Source organism: Rhinatrema bivittatum, chromosome 9, assembly GCF_901001135.1.
Source record: "Rhinatrema bivittatum chromosome 9, aRhiBiv1.1, whole genome shotgun sequence".
Classification (NCBI taxonomy): Eukaryota; Metazoa; Chordata; class Amphibia; order Gymnophiona; family Rhinatrematidae; genus Rhinatrema; species Rhinatrema bivittatum.
Window position 1 is genome coordinate 26,714,426 of NC_042623.1, and position 24,657 is coordinate 26,739,082.

Sequence of the window (24,657 nt, forward strand, 5' to 3'; positions counted from 1 at the left end):
GAGGATGCCATGTGCCCTAGGAGAATGAGGAACTGGCGAGCCGTGGCAGTGTTCTGAGACTGGAGCTGGCGAGCCAGGGACATTAGGGTGTGGACCCTCTGAAGAGGAAGGTAAGCCTTTGCCTGTAAGGTGTCCAAGTCTGCCCCAATGAAGGATAAGGTTTGAGACGGGACTAAGCAAGATTTCTCGTAATTGACGAGAAACCCTAAGGAAAGGAGTGTTTGAATAGTCAATTTTAGGGAGGATTGAGCTATCTGTTGGGTGGAGGCCCTGATTAGCCAATCGTCCAGGTATGGGTAGACGTGGACACCTTCCTTCCTTAGGAATGCTGCTACCACTACGAGACATTTGGTAAAGACTCGTGGGGCAGAAGCTAGACCGAAAGGGAGGACACGGTATTGATAATGGTCGTGGCCTACTAGAAACCGCAGATATTTGCGATGGGATCGTGTGATCGCAATGTGGGTATAAGCGTCCTTGAGGTCGAGAGCACAGCCAATCCCCTCTTTGTAGCAGAGGGAGCAGCGCGCCTAGGGTTACCATTTTGAACTTCTCTTTTTGAAGGTATTTGTTGAGGGCTCGAAGGTCCAAAATGGGACGTAGTCCCCCTGATTTCTTTGGTATTAGGAAGTATCTGGAATAGAATCCCTTGCCTCGTTGAGAGGGAGGAACGGGTTCTATAGCATTTGATTGCAGAAGAAGGGATACTTCCTGTTGTAATTGAGCCAAATGGGTGGATAGACTCCACGCTTGAAGAGGCGGGGAGTCTGCCGGAAGAGTTATGAAGTTGAGGTGGTAACCCTGTGCGATAATTGTTAGCACCCACTGATCTGAGGTGATCTGCAACCAAGGTTGTAGAAAATGGTACAGTCGACCTCCTACAGGGATGTCCGGAAGAGGGGTTTGGCATGTGTTCCAACAGGGGAGTCAAAGGCCAGCCGCAGGCCCAGGAGGAGGGGCTACAGTAGGCCTTTGCTTCCTAGGCTGATGCGGCTGAGGCCTAGTAGAGGATCGAGCTGGACGAGGCCTGGTCGATGGAGGGTAATAACGGCGTGGTCGAAAGAATGACTTCTTAGAGTCTTTCTTTTGCGGTTGCTTGGAGGTCAGCTCAGGTGGGACAGATGAGAGTTGTTTCAACGTCTCATGGTGGTCTTTTAACTCCGCCACAATCTGCTGAATTTGCTCTCCAAACAAATTATCGCCTAAGCAGGGTAAATCAGCAAGACGATCTTGAACCTCTGGGCGAAGGTTGGATGATTTTAACCAAGCCCAACGTCTGGCTGAGATGGCTGTGGCTGAAACTTTTGTGGAAGCATCGAATATGTCGTAGGCAGTCCTAATCTCGTGCTTCCCTGCCTCAAATCCCTTGTGAAGAAGGGCTTGAAGCTGCGGTTGGTATTGGTCTGGCAACGTGTCAGCATAGTCTTGCATCTGCTTAAGGATGGCTCTGTTGTACTGAGTCATGTAAAGTTGATATGAAGCTATGCGTGAAATCAACATAGCTCCATGATAGACTTTCCGTCCAACACTATCTAGGAACTTGTTGTCCCTGGTAGGTGGGGTAGAAGAGTGTGGCTTAAGACGCTTGGCCTTCTTCTGCGCGGACTCAACCACAACAGAGCGATGATCCAGTTGAGGTTTTTGGAAACCTGGTGCTGACTGGACAAGGTAGGTGGAGTCAGCTTTTTTGTTAACTGGGGACACTGATGAAGGAGATTCCCAGTTTTTCTTGAGCAGATCCAAAAACACCTGGTGTATAGGGATGGAAGCGATGATTTTTGGAGCATCCAGAAATTGAAGGAGTTCCATCATCTGGTGTCTGTCATCAGCTTCAGATTGTAGTTGAAAAGGTACAACTTCTGACATCTCTTTCACAAAATTAATGAAAGACAGATCCTCAGGAGGAGATCTTTTTCTACTCTCTGTAGGAGATGGTGGCGAAGGCAAATCTGTGTCAGAAGATGTATCATCATCATCACCCCAGGTATCGTAGGGATCAAGTGGGGCTTGTAGCCCTGATGGACCTGGCTGAGGCTCTGAAGGCATCGATGGAAACCGAGGTGGAATCGGTGCCGTAGGTGGAACCAGAAATGGCATCGATGGCTTCGGTGCTACCGATGGAATCGGTGCCTGGCGTGGAATGGATGGAACCGAAGGATATATCGGTGGAGATATACCAGAAGGCACCGATGGAACCACCCCGGAAGGGGGAATCCGGAACGGTGTTTCTCCTGCCGATGAAAAACCAGTCGGAGACGGTGGTGTTGTCGATGGTACTGGAATCACCGATGGAAGGGCCGTCATGAGCGCCTCCATGCGGCTCAGTAGCGGTGCTAGCGCTTGTATCAACGGCTCGGTGGTCGGTTCCCTCCTCGGTGGCGAAGCCGGTGCCGGTGTCGGTGTCGGGGGCGGCACTGGAACCGGTGCCGGAGACGGTGCCGATGGAGGTTGCAATTTCTTCATCGCTTTCTCGATGGCCTCCTGGACCAGCCGGTCCAGTTCTGCCCGGAGACCAGGGGTAACCATACCCGGCTCGACGGGAGAGGGAGGCTGAGGCAGGGCCGGAGGGACCACCGTAACCGGTGGGATCACGGCCCCCGCACCCCGGGAGGGTGAGGGTTTCCTCGATGCCGGCGAACGAGACGTGGAGGGTGTCCGGTCTGTTCGCGGCTTCTTTGTCGATGGCTGTGGATCCTCGACAGGCCGAGACTTGTGCCGTCGATGGCGGTGCTTTTCCTTCCGATCCCCTCGCCCATCCGGGGAAGGGACGGGAGTCGACGGCCGAGAAGCGATCGATGGCGGACGGTCACCGGAGGGTTGACGATGATGGTACAACTGCGACGGTGCCGGTTCCGATGACGTCGATGCTATCGATGGCGTTGGGGTAGGTGCATGGAAGAGGAGCCCCATCTTCTCCATCCTGGCTTTGCGACCCTTGGGTGTCATTAAGGCACATTTGGTGCAAGTCAGGACATCATGCTCACTACCCAAACACATTACACAAACCCTGTGGGGGTCTGTGATGGACATAGTCCGGGTACAATCCGGACAACGGCGGAACCCCGTTGCCATGGCCTGAAGCCAAAATTTAGGCTGAGAATCGGTAAGTGCCAACAGGCCTCAAGGGCCAAAATCGACGGTAGTCGATGGAAAAAGTCAAAAAACTTACCGGGTTCCGTAAGATGACTAAAAATTTGTCGAAGGGAGACCCCTGAGGGGCAAATTTTCTTAGGAAATTAACTTCCAAATTCCTGTCAGGAACGTGGTTAGAGAGCTCCTTTCACCGCGTGGCAACTGCTGCGCGGAAAAAAGAAGACTGAAGGGAGACACCTGCTGGCTGCAGGGTCAGTGCCTTGCTGGGCATGCCCAGTAGGGGCCAGTCAAAGTTCTGTTTAAACTTTGACAGAAGTTTTCCGTGGTGGGCGCCATCCTCGATGTCACCCATTTGTGAGGACAACCATCCTGCTTGTCCTGTGAGAAAATCTTTTATATTTTCACTGGGTGATAGGCTGCTTTAATAATATACTATACCAAATCCATCCCTCAATGGATAGTTATATGTATGTTTTAAGTTTGTTGCTTACTTTATTGTGAACATTATGTTGTAAACTGCTTAGATTCTTATATAAGTGGTTTATAAATTTTGTAAATAAAAATTGAAGTCCCTCAGCCCACAAGCGAAAGGACCAGCCAGCTGGATCCTATACCACATATTCCACTTGAAACTGTAGGACCTTCTGGTTGAAGGTTTCTTGACAAATTACAACACCCCCTACTTTAAGAGGCAAGGAGGAGATTACTGTACATTCAATATTCATACTGTGAGGGCCAGTAATGGCAGGATCAGATAGCAGAGCCCATCTCCCTTCAGTGTGATGACAGTTAGAGATGTTCTTAATAGAACCAGAAATTGAACTGACAAGATATGGATACCACACTTGCTACAGTTAGGTTAGTGCTATGAGGATTATCTACATCTTGTCCCAAAGGACCTTCTGGAAAGTCTTGGAGGTGAGAGGAAGTGATGGGTATGCAGACAGTAGACCAAAGCTCTAATCTAGCACAAAAGCATCAGGAGTTGATCTGTAGCGAGATGCATGGAGCATAATTTTGCCCTGTTATCTTCCGAGGCAAAAAGGTAGATGACAGGCTTTCCTTGATTTAGGGACCATGTGTGCTGTTGAAGCACTCTATTGAGATGGTCTGCCAATATATTCTGGATTTCTGGGAGTAGATTGCCTGGAGATGGGTACTGTGATGACCTGACCATGACCAGATTTGGAGGGCCTTCTGGCTGATGGCAAAAGAGCACCTAATTTGTTTATGTTCTATTGTATTTGATTTTAAGATTTAAGAGTTTTAGTTGCATTTTGAGTCATTTATTGTATTTTTAGTTTATTTATTGTAAACCGATATGATACCTCGATATGTCGGTATATAAAAACTAAGCAGCTATAAAGCACTCTGCCACTTGTTTATCCATCTGGATTAAGATTCTCCTTCCCAAAAGGCGAGAGAAGGCCCTTGAAATATAGCGGATAGCTGGCAGCTCAAGATGGTTGATTTGCAGATGGTTCTCCAACAGGGACCATGATCCTCAAATCCATGCCACACCTGTGTGCATTTCCCACCCCTTGGTGGAGGCATCAGTAGACAGAGTCCCTTGATGTGGTGGAATGTGAGGCTCTCGTTTAGAACTATTGGATTCATCCACCACCGAAAGGGTGCACTCATCTATAGGTTACTGAGATATTTTGGGATAAAGGCTGATTGAAGCCAGTAGAATCAGCTCTAAAGATCAACTGAAGGCCTTGCATATGCAACCAAGTCAGAGGAATCACATACACTACAGCAGCCATGTATCCAAGAAGGACAAGGACTGACTTTGCTCAAGCTAGACTCTGTTGAAGTAGAGACCTTACCAGGCCTATCAGCAATGTAGCTCTTTTGACAAGGAAAAACGTTTTCTCCTGAAGCAGTCTATCCAAGTTCCTATGAAATGAATTCTGAGCTGGAACCAGGTTTGCTTTGGCAAAGATAACAAGGAAACCCAGTGACTGGAAGAGCCCTATAGTCTTCAAGGTACTCCTGATGGGGTTGGACCTGTCATCAGCTGATTGTCCAGGTACAACAACATACAGAACCCCTGCCAAAGCAGTACCACCACTACTGCAAGGCATTCTGTGAACACCTTTGTGACTGCAAAGAAGCACCTTGTATTAATAGTGTGTCCCCCCCATTATCACAAACCTGAAGAACTTCCAATGGGCAGGGTGAATGGGGTGTGTGTGAAAGGGTCTTTCAGATCCAAAAGCATACATCCAAATCCCTTGGTTGAACTGAAGGGAAAATTGTCAGATCTTGAACCTCTCCCACACCAACATCTTGTTTAGTCTTCATAAATCCAGTAGAGGCCTTAATCCCCTGATTTCTTGGGGAGGGGGGGGGGGGGGGAACTAGGAAATACTGGGAATAAAATCCTTCACCATACACATGAAAAACAGGTTCAACTGCTTACTGTTTAAGAAGCAACAACTTCCAGTTGTAGCTGGACAAATTGAGAAGGGTTTGCACTTAAGACTGAAGCCCGTGTCATTGGAGGGTGAGGGGAGTGTAAGCAACAGCCATACACCACGATTTTCAGGACCCACTGGTCCTTGGTGGTACAGACACATTCTGGGAGGCAAAACTGAACCCTCAGCCCCCCCCCCCCAACTGGAGGTGGATATCAAAGTTATCACAAACTGATACCAGGCTTAGGCTGCATCTGCTAAGCTTTTAGATGATGCCTTTCCCTCAACCTCAGGCAGGCAGGCGTTGCTGAAGACTGAGAAGAGTTCAATGATGCTGAAAAGAGCAGAAGTGGCAGCTTTGAAAGAATGGACGCTTGTAGAGAAAATACTATTGGGAGCTGACAGATCCCCTGCCGTAGCTGACAGCAAAAAATAAATTGAGCAATGAAGTTTATTTAAACACTTCTATACCGTCGTTGAGTTGGATAACCATCACAACGGTTTACAAAAAGGCACGATAATGAAAAAATATGAATGGTATAGATTACAGATTAACCATGTGCCATCATAGAACGGTAACAATTTAGTATAAAAAACTGTGTGTGTATGTTAAGCTTGTTTGTTAGGAACATTAGGCGGTTTTAATTTAACATTAAAATGCATTTGTAGGTTACAAGTAATAACTTCTAGTTTGGTGCATCCTTATCCTTTAACTGTTTTTCTCCTTATCTTTATCTCTGTAAAAAGCTCGTTTAAAGAGCCAGGTTTTCAGATTGGTTTTGAATATTTTCAATTTTCTCTGCAGCCTTATTTCGAGTGGCATGGTGTTCCATAGCATGGGGCCAGCCAGTGATAATGCTCTTTCCCTTACTTGCATGAGGCGTGCTGATTTGACAGAGGGGACAGTTAGTAAAGCCTTATTAGCAGATCTCAGGTTTCTTTGCAGGACATGTACGCGCAGTGCAGTGTTAAGCCAATCTGCTTTTTCATCGTGGATTAGTTTATGAATTATGCATAGTGTCTTATATTGTATTCTGTGTTCAATTGGGAGCCAGTGTAAATCGGCGAGTGTTCCTGTAATGTGGTCACTCTTTTTTTTGCCAATCAAAATTCTAGCAGTTGAATTTTATAATATTTGTAGTGGCCAAATCGTAGATTGTGGTAGTCCTAAAAGCAGGGAGTTACAATAATCTGTGCTTTCGAATATCATTGCCTGTAGAACTGTGCGAAAACTGTTTAGCGTTAGTAGAGGTTTTAGTCTAAGGAACATAGCAATAAGGCCAAAAGTTGATAAGATTTGAGAAAAACTGGGACCATCCATGCAGTAGCTGGAGTGGAGTAGCCGCCTAGTGGTTAGAGCAGTGGGCAATGACCCAGGGAAACCAGGGTTCAAAGCCCAACTGTCCTTCCTTGTGACTTTGGGCAAGTGAGTTTACCCTCAGTTGCCTCACATACAAAATTAGATTGTAAACCTTGTGGGGATAGGGAAATACCTATAGTACCTGAATGTACTCCGCTTTGATGAACACTTTGAAGAGCCGTAAAGCAGAATATAAAAATGTAAATAAGTATCTCGGGCAAAGACTCCGAAGCTCACAAGACAGACACACAGGAATCCCTAAGAATGCTCAGTAAAAGTTTACTGAGCTCAGAGTTGAGTCCATGTCAGCAACATTGGATAAGTTCACCCATGTATAATGCCTTATTCATGCCTGCTTGTTGACTGAGAACTAACATTGCAATGCCACTGAAAATGTTTTGTAGGTTTCATGTCCAGCAGCTGCGTTTATAATTACCAAGATGCCTTTCAATAAGAGCAGCTACTGAAATTCTTACCAAGTTGTGGTGCTTGTTGACAGATTCTTTGTAGCTGCCTTCACATCCTTCAGTGGTTACTAACAGAGCACCAAAGGATCCAAAGCAGCATCGTATAAAAAGATTTAATTCTTCCAGTTCTTATCCTCCTCTAATACCCTTATTTATTGATCATTTTTGTATACCGACCTTCCTCATAAGATATCAAGTCGGTTAACAGTACAACAAATACTTCTCAGTAGCTCCAATACATCTCATTTGGATTACAATAAAATAGACTTTAAAAAACATGTTGCTGTTATACAGCAATTGATCCTCTGCTCAAGTCTAATATACATCTTAGTCCTTCAGCCATCTCCATAAAACTATATAGAAAGGAGGCTCTGAAATGAAAAAAAGCTCCTATGGCTTCAGAGCCGTTCAAATAGTGGACAAAGTCAGCAAATAGGCAGTCAAGATGGAAACATGAAATTAGATATTGGGAAAAGAATGGTGTAACACCCCCACCATACACAAATACTTAAATTAGTTCTTCAACCAATCTAATTCAAAGTCAGCTAAACAAAAATGTTTTTGTCATTTGTAGAGACTTAACAAGCAGTTTTATATATGCACAGGACGTGTAAACAACTTTTTAGTCAGTCATTTTCTCAGAAGTTTGAGATCTTTTGTGAGAGTTCATATAGGACTGACATTTGAATTCTGAAGTTACTCCAGGAGATTCTGCACCTCCTCAGCTCAGTGGGGGCAGAAGCAATGGCCAGGAAGCAAATAGTGCCCCAGATAAAGAAATAAATATTTATAAATGTTCTATTTTCCTCCTACACCGTCCACTTCACAGCATCAAGAAACATACCCAATGGAAGTCATCAAAACCACTGTGCTATTTTAACTCAGATTTCTTTCTTTGAGACCCAGCACACATTAATGCTACCACGTGCAAGCCCAAGCTCCTTATATCTTAATAGCAGATTCCTGATGACAAAGCCAGAACCTACTATTTATTATGAATACAAGCAGCAAGCATGTAGTTAAACCCCTTATTCATTGCTCTCCTACCTTTTTTGCTGCGCTGAAGGATTTCATTGGCTTCTTTCAGTGTGACATCTGCTGGTGCGACAACCAAGTCCTCTCGCCTTGTCATTACCTGAGTGGAGGATGGGGGAGATGACATGCAATAAAGAGCTTTTAAAGAAGTTGTTGTCTAGCAAAACATTCCCTTCATTAAACAAGGAAGTAGGTCCTGCTCTGGGACAGTAGTAACACACCTGGCACTAGATAGGCGAATGACTCCTGCTCTGGGACAATGGTAGTAAGAAACAATAAGCAGCTGCATGATGCAGCAATTAGAAAAAAGAATGTTGAATTTGAGGGATTAAAAGTCTATCTAAAAATCTTCATGCAAAAAGTTCACTTGAAATTTTGGTTCTTTTGAAAAATGTTCAGCTGCTGGTGCTCCTCTGCTCTAAAAGGTGCACTGTGCCACATAATACAACTTTGCTTTAAAGTTGGTTCCCTGTAACAGTTGTTCCCTATAGATAACAGGATAAATTCACCACAAGAGTGGGTGATGTCATCGGATGGCACCAAGAAGAAAGAGCTCTTAGAGATCAGAAAAACCTTAGTTATTGCAGACCTTCCTGCACAGCTGCCAGCATTGTCTTAATCTTCTAAAAAGTTAAGCTGGGACAGACTGTGTGGCTGATTTAGCCTGTCTACTGAGAACACTTGTTACAAGTGAGAAAGTTTTCTTCCTCTGTGGACAAACAAGATAATGTCAGCCATACAAGTGGGACCACTCGAGCTGAGGGCTTGTTTCTCTTATGTTTGCATATCGAGTTTACCTTGGAGTTGATTTGTTAACGATATGTTGAGTACTGAATAACTTAAGAATTGATATGTCTCACCTATAGGTGTTTTATTTACAATCAAAAAACTGATCTAAAAATCTGTTTGTCGGCACCTAAATGGGCCAAGGGTGAATGACTGAAAACGTCTGGGACACCTCTGATTAACAGAGGTCTTACACATATACCTGGCTTGCTGACACCCACTAGTACTATTATTGTGGAACCCCATCTTTTGCACTAGTGATGGTCACTTTAGTTGGGTACAAATTGTCATCTTCCATGAGTAGCTAGACTGTTCTCTTTTTTGTGGATATTTGCTATTTGGGACAATATTTGCAGGTTGTTTGATTTCATGAATTCAACATGAACATTCAGATCCCAAAGTACAGAAGGATTTTTTTTTTTTATTAGAGGTTTCAGATGCACAAAACTCTTCATGAATTTGGCAACTGTGTGCACATGGACACAGGCGTGCCTTCACAATCTTCATGGTATGCTGCCAAAGCACTAAGATGACTTTTCACAGAATTAATTTCCAAACCAGAACTGGATAGGCTTGGCAGATATTGCAGTAAAAAGGGGACAGGACACTTAAAAGATCCTAACTAAATCATGCGCATCATGCTGCAAGATTTTGGGGTAAAGTATTTCCTTGAAGCAAAAAGGGCCTCCTTTACTTCAGTGGGCAGTTGCAGAGATGAAAAGCCAAATTTCAACATCCAAGCAGTCAGCACTGAAGATCGAAGGTTCAGATATAGCAGATTCTTGATGCACTGTGTGATAAGGGTTGGGGATTTTTGCAGTCTTAAACTGATTGAATGGTTAGGTTTTGTAGTCACATAAACCACATTTGATGAGGCCAGTCTACTCTCACCTCAGCTTTTGAACTATCTTGGATATCAGCAGAATTGGGTAAAATGCAGAGATGCCATGGAATTGATAAAATAACCATGGTCACTATCCACTGCTGAGCTCCTTCAACAGTATGTAGGAACCTTGTTGAGAGATGATGCAAAGATGCCTATTTGTGGAACGCCCCAAAGTTGGAAAGGTTCTTGCACTATATGATCATGTAGTGTCATTTGTACAGTTGTAACTGACAGATTAAGCTATCTGCTGATTCTGGTCTCCCAAAAGAAAGACAGCTAGAAGAAACACTCAAGAAACTGCTCATTTCCAAATCTTGGAGACTTCTAAACAAAATCTGAAAGAACTCGTTTTTCTATTTGTTGATAAAGAACATTGCCACTTGGTTGTCTGTACTAACATCACTTTGTTCTTCAACCATGGACCGAAGACCTTAAGAGCAATAAAGGTTGCTCTCAATTCTAGTTGTTTCTATAAATGTAACTTCATTTTCTGGTATCAAGTTCCTTGAGAGCAGAAATTCCTTCAATGAGCTTCCCAACCTTGACTGGAAGCATCTGTCAGTTCTTGAAAACTGAAGCTGGGGGATAAAAACTACTTCAAAAAATTTGAAAAATCGGCCATGTTAGAGAGCTGATGAGGGCATTCAATCTTCTCACCTTGTCAGACAATGGTTAAAGATGACAGTTCCACTGGAGTCTCAGCTCCCACTGAGCCTGTCTCATGTGAGGATGTGCAAAGAGGGTGACAGACTTTCCTGCCATGGGGGGGGGAAAAAAAAAACAGGCAGAGATAAGACTGATTCATGTTCCTTATTAAAAATAGTAATTCAAGTCATCTGCCCTTTGTTGAAGTAGAAACGCTTTCTTCTATACTGTACCCAGGTGGGCTCCTATGAATTCCATTACATGAGATGGCTTTGTGTGGATTTTTGAAAACTAAACTAATTAAAAATTCTGGGAACTGAAGAGAGGAACACGTTTCCTGAAGGGAATGGCCTAAGCCAGTTATACAAGCAGGGAAAAACTGTGTTTTCCCTTAAGCAAAGCGTTTTGTGAAAACTCTGGGTGCTGTTAAGAGGGCAAATGAAAGAATACTGATAATGGTCTCTCTCTCTAGTGACAATTTCCTGTAATTCTCGTGTATTACTATGCAAATGTAAGCATCTTTGTGGTCCAGAGAGCAAAGACCGTTCTCTAATGAAAGATAGAAGGTGCCTACAGAGTTTATTCTGAATTTTCCTTTAAACACTCCTGAAGTAAAAAAATGGGCTAGTGATCATTTGTCTTTTTCAGGATCAGAAAATATTTTTGAACAGAAGTTAGATGTTACCTTCTTGTGGAAGAACTGGTTCTACTGCCTTAATTGTTATGAGAGATGAAAGCTCCTGCTGAAGAAATATGAATTGTTGTGATTTGGAGGATTTTTGCTGAATGATTTTTGAAACCCAGTCTTCTGTTACTAAATGACTATGTTGCCTCGAAATGCTACCACCCACTGGAAGTTTGTTGAGAGTTTGGTCAAAAATTCAGATTAGCCTTGGTTTACATTTGCTGTATAGGATTAGTCTGTCTTCTCTCCCTGAAATGCATCTGCACTGATGTTGCCATTGTTGCTGAAGGTGAGGGTGTGGATATGGATATTATCTTCTTCACTGATAAGGTTGAAGTTGGCTTCCTTGAATGAGGGCTGTTCAGCTGTAATAGACAGGGTAAGGAGAGTAGTTCAGTGATCTTTAACCTCTGTCTCCTTAAATTTCTCTTCAAATGTTATTTCTTATGCACGAAGCGTACATGAGCCTCTTATGTATGTCTTCAAGAAGCTCCGAAGCATGCAGCCAAGCCAGCCTTCTGGTACAAACAACTACTGCCTAAGCTCTAGAAGTAACATAGGCCAACTTGATAACATGCTTTACCATATTCTTAAGTCTCTGGAATAAAGTAGTTTCTTGTATCCAGTGAAAGCACTTCTGCCAAAGTTTGGAGCTTTATAGATAATGCATATATTGAACTACATGCAACTGATAAGCAGCTACCCTGAAGTGGAAGATGGGTGTTTGGAAAACCTTTGCTATGTTGTCCAACCAGGAGGGTTGCTGGAATGTGTTTTAAAGTGTTTTGCTTTTTCTTAAAGCAAACTCAAACTACAGATTGATGAGGTAGCAGGACTTTATCATGTTCCAGAGATGGTTGAACTCTTTCAGATCTAATTTTCTTGATACAAGAAGGGTAAACAAAGATATTTGCCACAATCTAGCCTGAAGTTCCTAAAGCAGCCTGTTTACTGAAACTGTCACTACTTGTTTAGATTTTTTAATGTATTTGAGTAAGCTCAGCATGTCTTTGAGATTCTCTTCCTCTTTTGAAATGAAAGGAATTAAGTCTGTCATCCTTTGTGCAAAGGAGGGCTAACAAGTCCAAGAGATGAACTACTCTTAGGTTGATAAAGGGAGGGATCTGACTGAAGACTTGTGGATTCCTCATCTTCAGAGAAGAATAAGTGAGGAATGTGACGACTGTGGAGTTTCCCTATCTCTAAGAAAGCAAGTTGAAGATTCAGAATGGATCAGAGTTTGAATCATTTCATCCTTATATTGATAAGCTGGCTGCCCAATTTTGAGGTCACTGTGCCCAATATCGGAGATGTTTCTGCAATGGAGGCGGCAGCAGGAGCAAGTCTGGCTTATTAGCAAAAATTTATTTTACACAATATAGCTACATCAGCAAAGAAATGTTGATCCCTTTTAGCTAGAGGAATTGGAGGAAGAAGCATCTCACTGTGACACAGTCTGCAGATTGTTTTTTAGCTTTGGAGGTGAAACTGCCACAGAATCTTTGCTTTTAGATTGCTTGGCATCAAAAGATGTTTCTCAGCTCTGAGATAAATTGTGTACCTACAAAGTTTTGGTGCTTTTGCTAGCTGAAGACATCAGCACAATGTCTGCATGAAGAGAGAGTCAGTCAACAGTGTCTGTACCTGCACTGATCAGTTATCTTTACTCTGCAATGAGGAGGACTTCTTGTCCTTTATAACATTATCCTGCTTTGCCACAGAAAAAAAGTTATTACCACCAAAGTCTGTTTTCAGCTGGCACCCGAAGGATAAGAGGGCCCTCACAAACGGGCAGATACAGTAAGGTGCGGTAGAAAGAGGTGCGTTAGGGCCGGGCGCACCCGCGTTTGCCGCACGCACAGTTCGGATCACATACCGCTCGATACTCTATTTAAATGGCATGCAAATGCAAGCCGCGTCCAACACGTGTCCATGAAGCGCAATCCATTTTACTGTATAGGCGCTTTACAGCACGGCCAGGGCAGGTGAGCGGAGGCTGGGGGAAAGTTTGCCGGGTAACGCAGGGGTAAGGGTAGGCGGTAAATTAGCAGGTTAAACGCGCGGCAAAACTGCAGGTTTAAAAAGCGATGATTGGGGAGCGCATTACTGTATGGAAGGGAATAGCTAATCCGATCGTTTACATCTCATATACATGCCGCGGGCAGAAAGGGTTACCCGTTGATTTAAAGAAGCGGTAAGGATGGGTTAAAAGGGATAGTGAATCGCAGGTTGGACTAACGTGGCCAAATTGTGAGTAGAAAGCGGGTTAGAAGCAGGGTAACCGTGGCCGCACTTTACTGTATGGGCCTGAAAGTTCATTGGGGCTCCAAGAAACACCAAGGGGGAGAAACTTGTATTTTCCACATAGTATAGTAGTTCTAAATAAATTTGCCTCTTTGGGGTATTCAGTGAAATTAGTAAGCACGATAGCATCACTGCTAAGCCCTTCAGCAGAACAGTGTGTTCTGGGCTAATATTAAGGATGCATAAAGTTTCACTCACAATGAAACATGGAAATGCAGTCATATCTGTCTAGCATTAACTTGTTGCTTGTGCTGTTTGCGAGATTAAGTATGTGCTTTCATTTGCAAACAAAAATATTAATATTTTTACATCTAACACACCAATGGCATAACAATTTTCAGATGCCCTCCTTAGAATACCCCTGTTAGTTGAGGCCACCTCCTACCCTGAACCCAACACTTCAGAAAGCCCCTGAAACTCCCCATGCCAACCTAGCAGCAAAAGGATTCCCCCTTACCTGCTTCAAGCTCAATTATTAGCTTTACTGTGACAATGCACCACCACCTACATTGGTTAAAGTAAAGATAGCCAATGTAGCATGTTGTCTTTACTTTATCCAATGTAGGTAGCTACTATGCATGAATTAAGCACAGAAATGTAACTGATTCCTAAAAGGAAGGCACCTTTGACAGGGCAAAAAGACAGCTCCAAACTAGACATCAGGTCCCAAAATCTCATCCAAGAAACAGGACTAACCAGTGGCTCTACCAGTTACATCCAATTCAGCTGGAAGTGGACAGAATCCAGAGTCCTGAACTTCCCTCACCAGTTAACTAAACAGTAGCAAAACAAACTATTTTTATCTAGGCAAAATCAGAAAAGATCTTATATACAGAAAATTCAGATTACCTGCAAGATGTTGCTAGAATATAGTAACCAGGTACAAAAGTCTCTAGGCATCAAACTGTGGTAAAAGCAATCAAGGTACAGTGGGGACTGTAACAAGACAAATACTAGTATTGTAAAAATGGCTGGACGCTTTCCTTACCTCACTTAGCTGCATGGTGTAGTCCTTCTCCATGAGAAAGTCAATGTCTCTTGAAGTAACAATCCCCACCAGCTTACTCCCCATCTTCCCTGTCTCTGTGATGGGGATCCCTGAAAATCCATGACGGTTTTTGGCTTCAAAGACATCCCCCACTGTGTGACTTGGGCTCATGACCACAGGGTCAGTAATGAAACCTTGCTCAAATTTCTACACAGAAAGACCAACAGAAAAGGAGAGAGGGAGCAAAGAGTCATGGAATATTCTTAGATCTGTGTGTTTAGTACATGGGAGAAATGCATAAAAAATATATAATGCTGCTATGTTTTAAATGGAGAAATCACTGCTTACCTGATAAGATCCTTTTCTTTAATTAAGACAGGTGGATCCAAACCCAGTGGGTTATGCACCTCCAACAGCAGATGGAATTGAGCAAAGCTGACATCACGGTATATATACCCCTGCACTGACATCAGCCTGCCAGTATTCTCTGCAAAAGCCAACTGTGGACAAACATAACAAAACTTAACAGATAACCAGCACTTAGCTAACAGGAAAAACACTGAGCTGAGACAAAGAGTGTAACACTAGTCTAAGGACTGAAGTAACCCTTGGTACATGCAGCCACACAGGAGGACAATAGCACAACCATCCGACAGCCAAGGGCGAAAAGGTGGATTCATCTGTCCTAATTAAAGAAAAGGAAATTATCAGATAAGAGTAATTTCTCTTAGCATATGACAAGTGGATCCAAAACCAGTGGGATGTACCAAAGCTACTCCTGAACAGGACAGGAAGCTGCCTGCGGACCAATTAACACCGCACGCGCAAAGGTTCTGTTCTCCCAGGCCTGCACATCCAGGCAGTAATGCCTGGAAAAGATGTGTAAGGAGGACCCCATTGCAACTCAGCAAATATCGACAGGAGACCGCAACCTAACCTCCGCCCATGACACTGCTTCAACCCTAGTGGAATGAGCCCTAAACTGACTAGGTAATGACTACTGAGCATCCACATACACGGTCGTGACTACCTCCTTAATCCAGTGGGCTATTGTAGCCCGCAACGCCAGCTTGCCCTGTTTACTCCCCCATGGAGAACAAACATGCAATTCATCTTCCTGACAGATTTAGAAACCTCAAAATATACCTCTTGAATTCCAAGGGCCATAAGATAATATTCTTCCACATCTCTTTCCCTATCCAGAGACAGAAGGGAAATTAACTGATTTAAGTGAAAATCCAAGATCAGTTTTGGCAAAAAATAAGGAACAGTACACACCTGTAAAGACAGCTCCCGACAAGACAAAGCCTGTAGTTTGGATATTCTACACGCAGAACAAATTGCCACAAGAAACACCATTTTCACACTCAAGGAAAGCTACACATTGTTCGAAAAGTGGGGTCCACCACAAAATCAAAACCTAGATTAAGACTCCACAAAGACATCAGTAACCACAAGGGAGGACAAAGATGCTTCACTCCTTTTAAGAAACGGGCCACGTCTGGATGAGCCAACAAGGATTCATCATTCACCTGACCTCGGAAACAGGCAAGAGCCAGCAATTGTACCTTTAATAAATTAAAGGTCAACCCTTTATTCAATCCATCCTGCAAAAATTCCAAAATGAGCGGAATCTTAACAGAGAAAGAATCCCTTGATGTTCACACCAAGCCTCAAACAATTGCCAAACCTGCATGTAGGTTAAGGAAGTGGAGAACTTTCTTGCTCAGAATAAGATCGAAATCACCACAGTACAATATCCATGCTTTAGTAACAGAGCCCTCACAAGGGCCATACTGTAAGACAAAATAGAGTTGGATCTTAGTGAAAGACATGCCCCTGCCGTAGCAGATCTTTGCAAGACTGAACTGGAGGGAAAATCCACCAGGAGCCTGTGCAAACCTGCATATCACAGTATTCTGGGCCAATCCAGTGCCACCAGAAGCACCATCCCTGTGTCACTCTCGATTCTCCGAATCAGTCTGCTCAACATGGGCTACAGGAGGAAAGACATAGTAGCCTGTCCTCTGGCCACTCTTGCACAAGGGCATCAATGCCCAAGGACTTTGGATCTCTCCAGTGACTGAAGAAGCGAGGAGTCGCCAGAAGGTCCAGAAACAGAAGGCCCCAGCGATCTACTAGTAGCTGAAATGCCTCATTCGACAATTCCCATTCTCCTGAATCTAGATCCTGCTGAGAAAGTCTGCTCTCACATGGTCTTTTCCTGCAATGTACGAGGCTGAAGTCTCCTGAAGATAGAGTTGCTTACCTTTAACAGGTGTTCTCCTAGGACAGCAGGATGTTAGTCCTCACAGATGGGTATCAGATGGAGCCTGGCATGGAAAAAACTTTTCAAAAAGTTTCTAGAAACTTTGGCTGGCACACTGAGCATGGTCAGCATGCCACTATCCGCACAGCCACGCGGAGTCCCTCCTGTCTCGTATCTTAGCGAAAAAGACTAGTGAAAAAATAAAACAAAACGACCGAGAACCCAACTCAGCAGGGTGGCTGGCGGGTTTCCTGAGGACTAACATCCTTCTGTTCTAGGAGAACACCTATTACAGGTAAGCAACTGCTTTCTCCTAGGACAAGCAGGATGGTAGTCCTCACAGAAGGGTGAATACCAAACTACAGGCTGCCCCCGACAATAACAGGACCAACAGCACAACAACAGAAGTGCTGAAAGTGAGAATGGGAGGCAGCACGAACCAGATACTGAGCCCTAGGTAGGGAGGGTTGGGTTCTTATGCTTGGAACAGATTACGAAGGACAGACTGGCCAAAGGTACTATCATGTTAACCATCCTTGTCCAAACAGTAATGGGGGGGCGAACATGTGCCGTGAGCTCCACATCGCAGCCTTGCATATCTCAGTGATGGGGTCCGCACGTAAATGGGCCTCCGACACTGCCATGGCCCCGAGTGCGCCTTTACGCAGCCTCCAAGCAGACGGCCTGCCTACTCATAGTAGGATATACAGTTCACCAACCAGTTGGACAGGGTCTTCTTGCCCACCGTAACACCAAATCTGTTGTCATCAAAAGAGACAAAGTTGCGTGAACTGCCTTTGAGGCACTGTGCGCTCAAGTTAAAAGGCAAGAGAACACCTGCAGTCCAGGCTGTGCAGGCCCTGTTCACCTTGGTGAGAATGGGGTCGCGGAAAGAAGGTAGGCAAAACTATGGACTGATTGAAATGGAAATCAGTCACCACCTTAGGGAGGAACTTAGGGTGAGTATGAGGAACCACCCTGTCATGAAAGAATTTTGTATAGGGCGGATACGTCACTAACGCCTGAAGTTCACTGACCCTGCGAGCGGGGGTGACCGCAACCAGAAAAATGACTTTCCAGGTGAGATGTTTAAAGCTCGTAGGAGTGCATAGGCTCGAAAGGAGGCTGCATGAACCACGCTAGTACCACGTTGAGGTCCCAGGACACAACAGGAGGATGCAGAGGGGGCTTTAGATGCATCAGGCCCCTCAAAGCAGCCCACCAAGGGCTGCACAGATATCAGTGTGCCACTTATTCCCTGGTGGTACGCGCTGATAGCACTCAAGTGGACTCGGATTGAGGTAGTCTGCAGCCCAGACTCCGAGAGGAACCACAAATAGTCCAGCAGCCACTGAGTGGGGTAGGAGAAAGGGTTGAGGACCTTTGCTTCACACCAGACTGAGAATCTCTTCCACTTCAACCGGTAAGGCTTCCTGGTGGAAGGCTTCCGGGGAAGCCACCAGTACCTGCGACACATTATCGAAGAGGTCGAGGGACTGTATGACTACCCTTTCAACATCCAGGCAGTGAGGGCCAGCGAGCGTAGGATTGGGTGGCGCAATCTGCCCTGGTCCTGCGTGATCAGGTCAGGGAAGGTGCCCAGGTGTATGGGGTCCCAGATCGATAGGTCACGCAGGATCCAGACTTGCCAGGCCATTGTGGGGCAAACCAGGATCTTTTTAACGAGTTTTATATACCGTCGTTCGGAAATGTCAAAATAACGCCATCATAACTGTTATAGGGATAAAGGGGTTGACAAGGAGTGTAAAAACATTACATGTTATTAGGCTTAGTAGTAAATAAATTCATGCTTAAGATTAAAAATGAGTTCATTCTTATTTTAGAAAAGTATAGTTGTGCTGATATTCATTTAATCATGAGGTTGTAATGGAGGGCGGTGATGATTAGTTGATTCTTTGGGTGGTTTGATATGCTTTGTTGAACAACCAACTTTTTAATTCTTTTTTGAATGTTTTTAGGTTTTCTTGAATTCTGAGTTTAGTTGGGAGGGAGTTCCAAAATTTTGGGCCACCAAGGGATATCGCTCTATTTTGAGTAGAGGTGAGTTGATTTGAGTGAGTTGGTGGTGTTTTTAGGAGTCCTTTATTTGCTGACCTCAGGTTTCTACTTGTGGTATGGAGTTGAATGTAGGGGGCTTAGCCAATTTTTCTGTTCTTCATATATAATTTTATGTAGGATGGAAAGGACTTTATATTCGATCCTGTATTTTATTGGCAGCCAATGAAGTGATATGAGGGTTGGGGTGATGTTGTCATGCTTTTTGGCACCTGAAAGGATTCTTGCAGCTGCATTTTGCAGGAGTTGGAGAAGTTGAATGGTGTTTTAAAGGTAAGTTGAGGAGTAGAGAGTTGCAGTAGTCTATATTGGAGAATATTAATGATTGCAAGACCGATTTGAAGTTATTATTTGAGAGAAACGGTTTTAGATGATTGAGTGTAAATAGTTTATGATAACAGTCTTTAATTTTTGTTGATATATGGTTTTTAAATGAAAGTTCTTTATCGATTATTACTCCAAGGTTGCCCTGTCCTACTGGAGCTTCACGATTGTCTTCCCCACCAGCGGGAGCGAGGGATATACATACAGTAGGCCCTTGCCACAAAACAGGGCAAAGGCATCCGAGGCTGGTTCCCTGTCCTCCCTGTACAGGGAGTAGAAGTGGACCACACAAATTCCGAGGGGAGGCAAAGAGGTTCACCTCTGGAATGCCCCAAGTCGGAAGATTCTGTCCGCGACTGTCAGGTTGAGCGACTACTCGTGCGGGTGGAATGCCTGACTCAGGCAGTCCGCCACCACGTTCTCTGTCCCTGCCAGGAAAACTGCTTGCAGGAGCATGTCTTTGGATAGGGCCCACACTCAAATCTGTACAGTCTCCTGGCAAAGCAGGAAGGAGCCCGTACCTCCCTGCTTGTTTATGTACCACATTGCGACTTGGTTGCCGGTCTGGATCAAAACCACTTTGTGGGCCAGGTGATCCTGAAACGCCGAGAGGGCATACTGGATCGCTCACAGTTCCAGGAAGTTTGACAACTTGCTTCCTGCTCTGACCACATGCCTTGTGTGCAGAGGCCGCCCTCATGTGCTCCCCAGCCCAAGGTTGAGGCATCAGTGGTCAGTACCACCTGGAGGGATGGTGCTTGAAAGGGGAGGCCCCTCTCCATGTTGGTCAGGCTCTCCCACCAGGAGAGGGAGTCCCAGAGTGGCAAGGTAACGTGCACTAGCATCGAGAGGTCCTGGGTGGCCTGGTGCCGCTGAGTGCGGACAGTCCACCATGCTACTCACATGGCTAGCCAGGCAAATAAGAACATAAGAACATAAAAAATTGCCATGCTGGGTCAGACCAAGGGTCCATCAAGCCCAGCATCCTGTTTCCAACAGAGGCCAAAACCAGGCCACAAGAACCTGGCAATTACCCAAACACTAAGAAGATCCCATGCTACTGATGCAATTAATAGCAGTGGCTATTCCCTAAGTAAAATTGATTAATAGCCATTAATGGACTTCTCCTCCAAGAACTTATCCAAACCTTTTTTGAACCCAGCTACACTAACTGCACTAACCACATCCTCTGGCAACAAATTCCAGAGCTTTATTGTGCATTGAGTGAAAAAGAATTTTCTCCGATTAGTCTTAAATGTGCTACTTGCTAACTTCATGGAATGCCCCCTAGTCCTCCTATTATTCGAAAGTGAAAATAACCGAGTCACATCTACTCGTTCAAGACCTCTCATGATCTTGAAGACCTCTATCATATCCCCCCTCAGCCGTCTCTTCTCCAAGCTGAACAGCCCTAATCTCTTCAGCCTTTCCTCATAGGGAAGCTGTTCCATCCCCTTTATCATTTTGGTTGCCCTTCTCTGTACCTTCTCCATCGCAACTATATCTTTTTTGAGATGCGGCGACCAGAATTGTACACAGTATTCAAGGTGTGGTCTCACCATGGAGCGATATAGAGGCATTATGACATTTTCCGTTCTATTAACCATTCCCTTCCTAATAATTCCTAACATTCTATTTGCTTTTTTGACTGCTGCAGCACACTGAGCTGACGATTTTAAAGTATTGTCCACTATGATGCCTAGATCTTTTTCCTGGGTGGTAGCTCCTAATATGGAACCTAACATCGTGTAACTACAGCAATGGTTATTTTTCCCTATATGCAACACCTTGCACTTGTCCACATTAAATTTCATCTGCCATTTGGATGCCCGATCTTCCAGTCTTGCAAGGTCCTCCTGCAATGTATCACAGACTGCTTGTGATTTAACTACTCTGAATAATTTTGTATCATCTGCAAATTTGATAACCTCACTCATCGTATTCCTTTCCAGATCGTTTATATATATATTGAAAAGCACAGGTCCAAGTACAGATCCCTGAGGCACTCCACTGTTTACCCTTTTCCACTGAGAAAATTGACCATTTAATCCTACTCTCTGTTTCCTGTCTTTTAACCAGCTTGTAATCCACGAAAGGACATCGCCTCCTATCCCATGACTTTTTAGTTTTTGTAGAAGCCTCTCATGAGGGACTTTGTCAAATGCCTTCTGAAAATCCAAATATACTACATGGAGTGACATGAACCGATGCCGCCATGTGGCCCAGTAAGCAAAACACCCGGACTGTCCAGCGGCACCAGATGGAGTGTGCTAAAAATGCCAGGGTCTGAGTCCCTGGGGAGGAACACTCTGGCCAGAGTAGTCTCCAGGAGGGCCCCCAATGAACACTAGCTGTGTGGACAGGATCAGATGAGATTTGGGGAAACTTATCACAAACCCCAGTGACTGTGGCACACTGGCTTGTCAAGCAGAGGGAGCACAGAGTGCCCTCCTGTATGGTGTTCCTGAGGAGCCAATTGTCTAGGTAGGGGAACATGTGCACCTCACTGCAGTGCAGGTGTGCCCCTACCACTTCCAGACATTTTATAAAGACTCATAGGGCTGAGGCAAGGCTGAATAGCAGCACCCGGTATTGGAAATGCTTGCAGCCTATGTCATAAGAACATGCCATACTGGGTCAGACCAAGAGTCCATCAAACCCAGCATCCTGTTTCCAACAGTGGCCAATTCAGGCATTAGGAACCTGGCAAGTACCCAAAAACTAAGTCTATTCCATGTTATTGTTGCTAGTAATAGCAGTGGCTATTTTCTAAGTCAACTTAATTAATAGCAGGTAATGGACTTCTCCTCCAAGAAGTTATCCAATCCTTTTTTAAACACAGCTATACTAACTGCACTAACCACATCCTCTGGCAACAAATTCCAGAGTTTAATTGTGTATCGAGTGAAAAAGAACTTTCTCTGATTAGTTTTAAATGTGCCACATGCTAACTTCATGGATTGCCCCCTAGTCTTATCTGAAAGAGTAAATAACCGATTCACATCTACCCTTTCTAGACCTCTATCATATCCCCCCTCAGCTGTCTCTTCTCCAAGCTGAAAAGTCCTAACCGCTTTAGTCTTTCCTCATAGGGGAGCTGTTCCATTCCCCTTATTTTGGTTGCCCTTCTCTGTACCTTCTCCATCACAATTATAACCCATGCTGTAGTTACACCATGTTAGGTTTCATATAAGGATTTACCATCCAAGAAAAAGACGTAGGCATCACAGTGGATAATAATTGAATTTGTTAACTCAGTGTGCTGCAGCTGTCAAAAAAGCAAACATCGTTAGGCATTATTAGGAAGGGAATGGTGAATAAAATGTTCGACTGAAAAAGAACCAAAGCAAAATCAAACTCTATGGCAGCAATGGAACAATGGCCCCAGGCTCCGAAGGCACAGCACTGCAAAATTGAGAAGAGAGCAAAAGCTTACAGAATGCTTGAAAACCTACCTAAGGAACTATTGGGTAAGTTAACCAAGGAACCTTGCAATAAACGACCTTGCTGCCAGAAAAATTCCCAAAAGCCCAGGAGGAGGAGGAGGAGGGAGGGGAAAAAAAATATATATACCACCCACGACCTGAGGGCTCTGTGGGAAGAGAGATTTAAGGGCCCCCCCGTGTGGATGCATGGGCATGCTCAGCGAGATACAGTCAAAGTTCTAGAAACTGACAAGTTTTCTAGGCCAGGCTCCATCAGAAGTCACCCCATGTATGAGAATTGCAATTCTGCTTGTGCTCAAAGAAAAGGAAAACAGAATACCGTTTCAAAGAATACTACACACAGATTTGTACAGTATGTTGTACACACAACTCCTGTGAGAGCGACTTCATCCTGCTCGTCCATGAAGGAATCCTTTTGTCTTATTAAAATGCAGTAAAGACAATCAGTGGGATTGGATGGACCATTCTGATCTTTATCTGCCATCATTTAATATGAAACTGTATGTAAGTATCGTACGGCCTTTTTCCCCCCCATTTTTCCAGTGCCTTTTCACAACACAAAGGAATAATACAGTATATGAAAACAAAAGTATTATAAGGTATAGACTATAGATGGTCAGATATGTTGCTAATCAGGGTGTAAAAGACCAGAGTGCCAGAGTCCAACCTTCTACCAACAGCCTTCTGTATACATCTGTGCACTAAACCAGAATAAGGCAAAATACCACTACAATGTAAAAAACAATCTTTCAGAACACAGTTGTACCTAGTGTTAATTTCCATGTAAATTCAAGTCTATTTCAACACTTATTTTCTCATTAGGTTTCCACTAGCCATTTCATCACAGGAATACAATCTGGAAAACTGATGGCTCTAACTCAATCTACTTAAAAAGAACAGTAATTTACAAAAACACCAGGGTCACGAAAGGGCTGGGGTTTTTTGTTTTTTATTAAAGAGTTTAAGGGCCACTTTTCATGCATTTCCTGTAATGTAGATGGCTATTATAGTCTGCACATCTCACCATTAAACCATGAGGGGACAATAATGAGTGCTGAATAAACTACTTGCCTTTACTTTGTGAACTTCATTGGCTTGAAACTCTGGAGTACAGTTGTGATGGATAATTCCTATCCCACCCATCAACTGCAAAAGGTAAGAGATAAGCATAAGGAAAAAACACTGCTTCTGGCTACTTGCACCCACTTTCTAAAGAGAACATGAATTTTAGCATAGACAGGATTACAAGATAAGCACTATGCAAGCTTCCTCCTACACAGGCCCATAAAAATGCCTCAGTCCTGTTCTGCAGCACCCCATTATTTTAGTGCCCATGTCCTTTCACCCCCTAACTTTTCCCAGTGTTCTGCCGAAGATCAAGTAGAGTAATAAAAAATAACTACTTACCTCATAATTCCTTTTTCCTCTAGTGAAAACAATTTAATCCATGACCAGTGAGTTATGCGCCTCTACCAGCAGATGGAGACTGAGCAAAGCTGACATCATGGTATATATATATACCCCTGCGCTGGCAGTAGCCCACCAGTATACTCTACAAAAGCAACCTATGGACAAACTAACACTTGATTTTAACATTTAACAGACCACTACTCAGGTACTCAGTCAATGGGAGACACTGAACTCAAAACAGAGGGTAACCACTAATCTAGGGACTAAAACAGACACTTACCAATTATCTCTGGACACGCAGCCACTCAGGAAGACCACAGAACCACAAACTTATATTTATATTTATTGCTACGTTAAATAGTTATACTGCTTATATAATATATTATATTTCTTTACTTATTACTATTTATTACCAGTTAAACTATTATTTCTTTATTTAGCTCTATGTTAAATTGTCAACCAG

At 44.0% G+C, this 24,657-nt stretch overlaps 1 protein-coding gene across 5 annotated transcripts in view; it reads right to left on the reverse strand.

Annotated features, from left to right (window-relative positions):
• Positions 1-24,657, reverse strand: part of IMPDH1 (inosine monophosphate dehydrogenase 1) — a 303,033-nt gene that overhangs the window by 150,071 nt on the left and 128,305 nt on the right. For all 5 annotated transcript variants that reach the window (XM_029615228.1, XM_029615232.1, XM_029615229.1 and 2 more), the window contains exons 5-7: positions 23,856-23,930; positions 14,670-14,876; positions 8,388-8,475 (exon numbers count right to left, since the gene is read on the reverse strand). In XM_029615228.1, the coding sequence (XP_029471088.1) occupies positions 8,388-8,475; positions 14,670-14,876; positions 23,856-23,930 (370 nt within the window). The remainder of the gene's footprint in view (positions 1-8,387; positions 8,476-14,669; positions 14,877-23,855; positions 23,931-24,657) is intronic.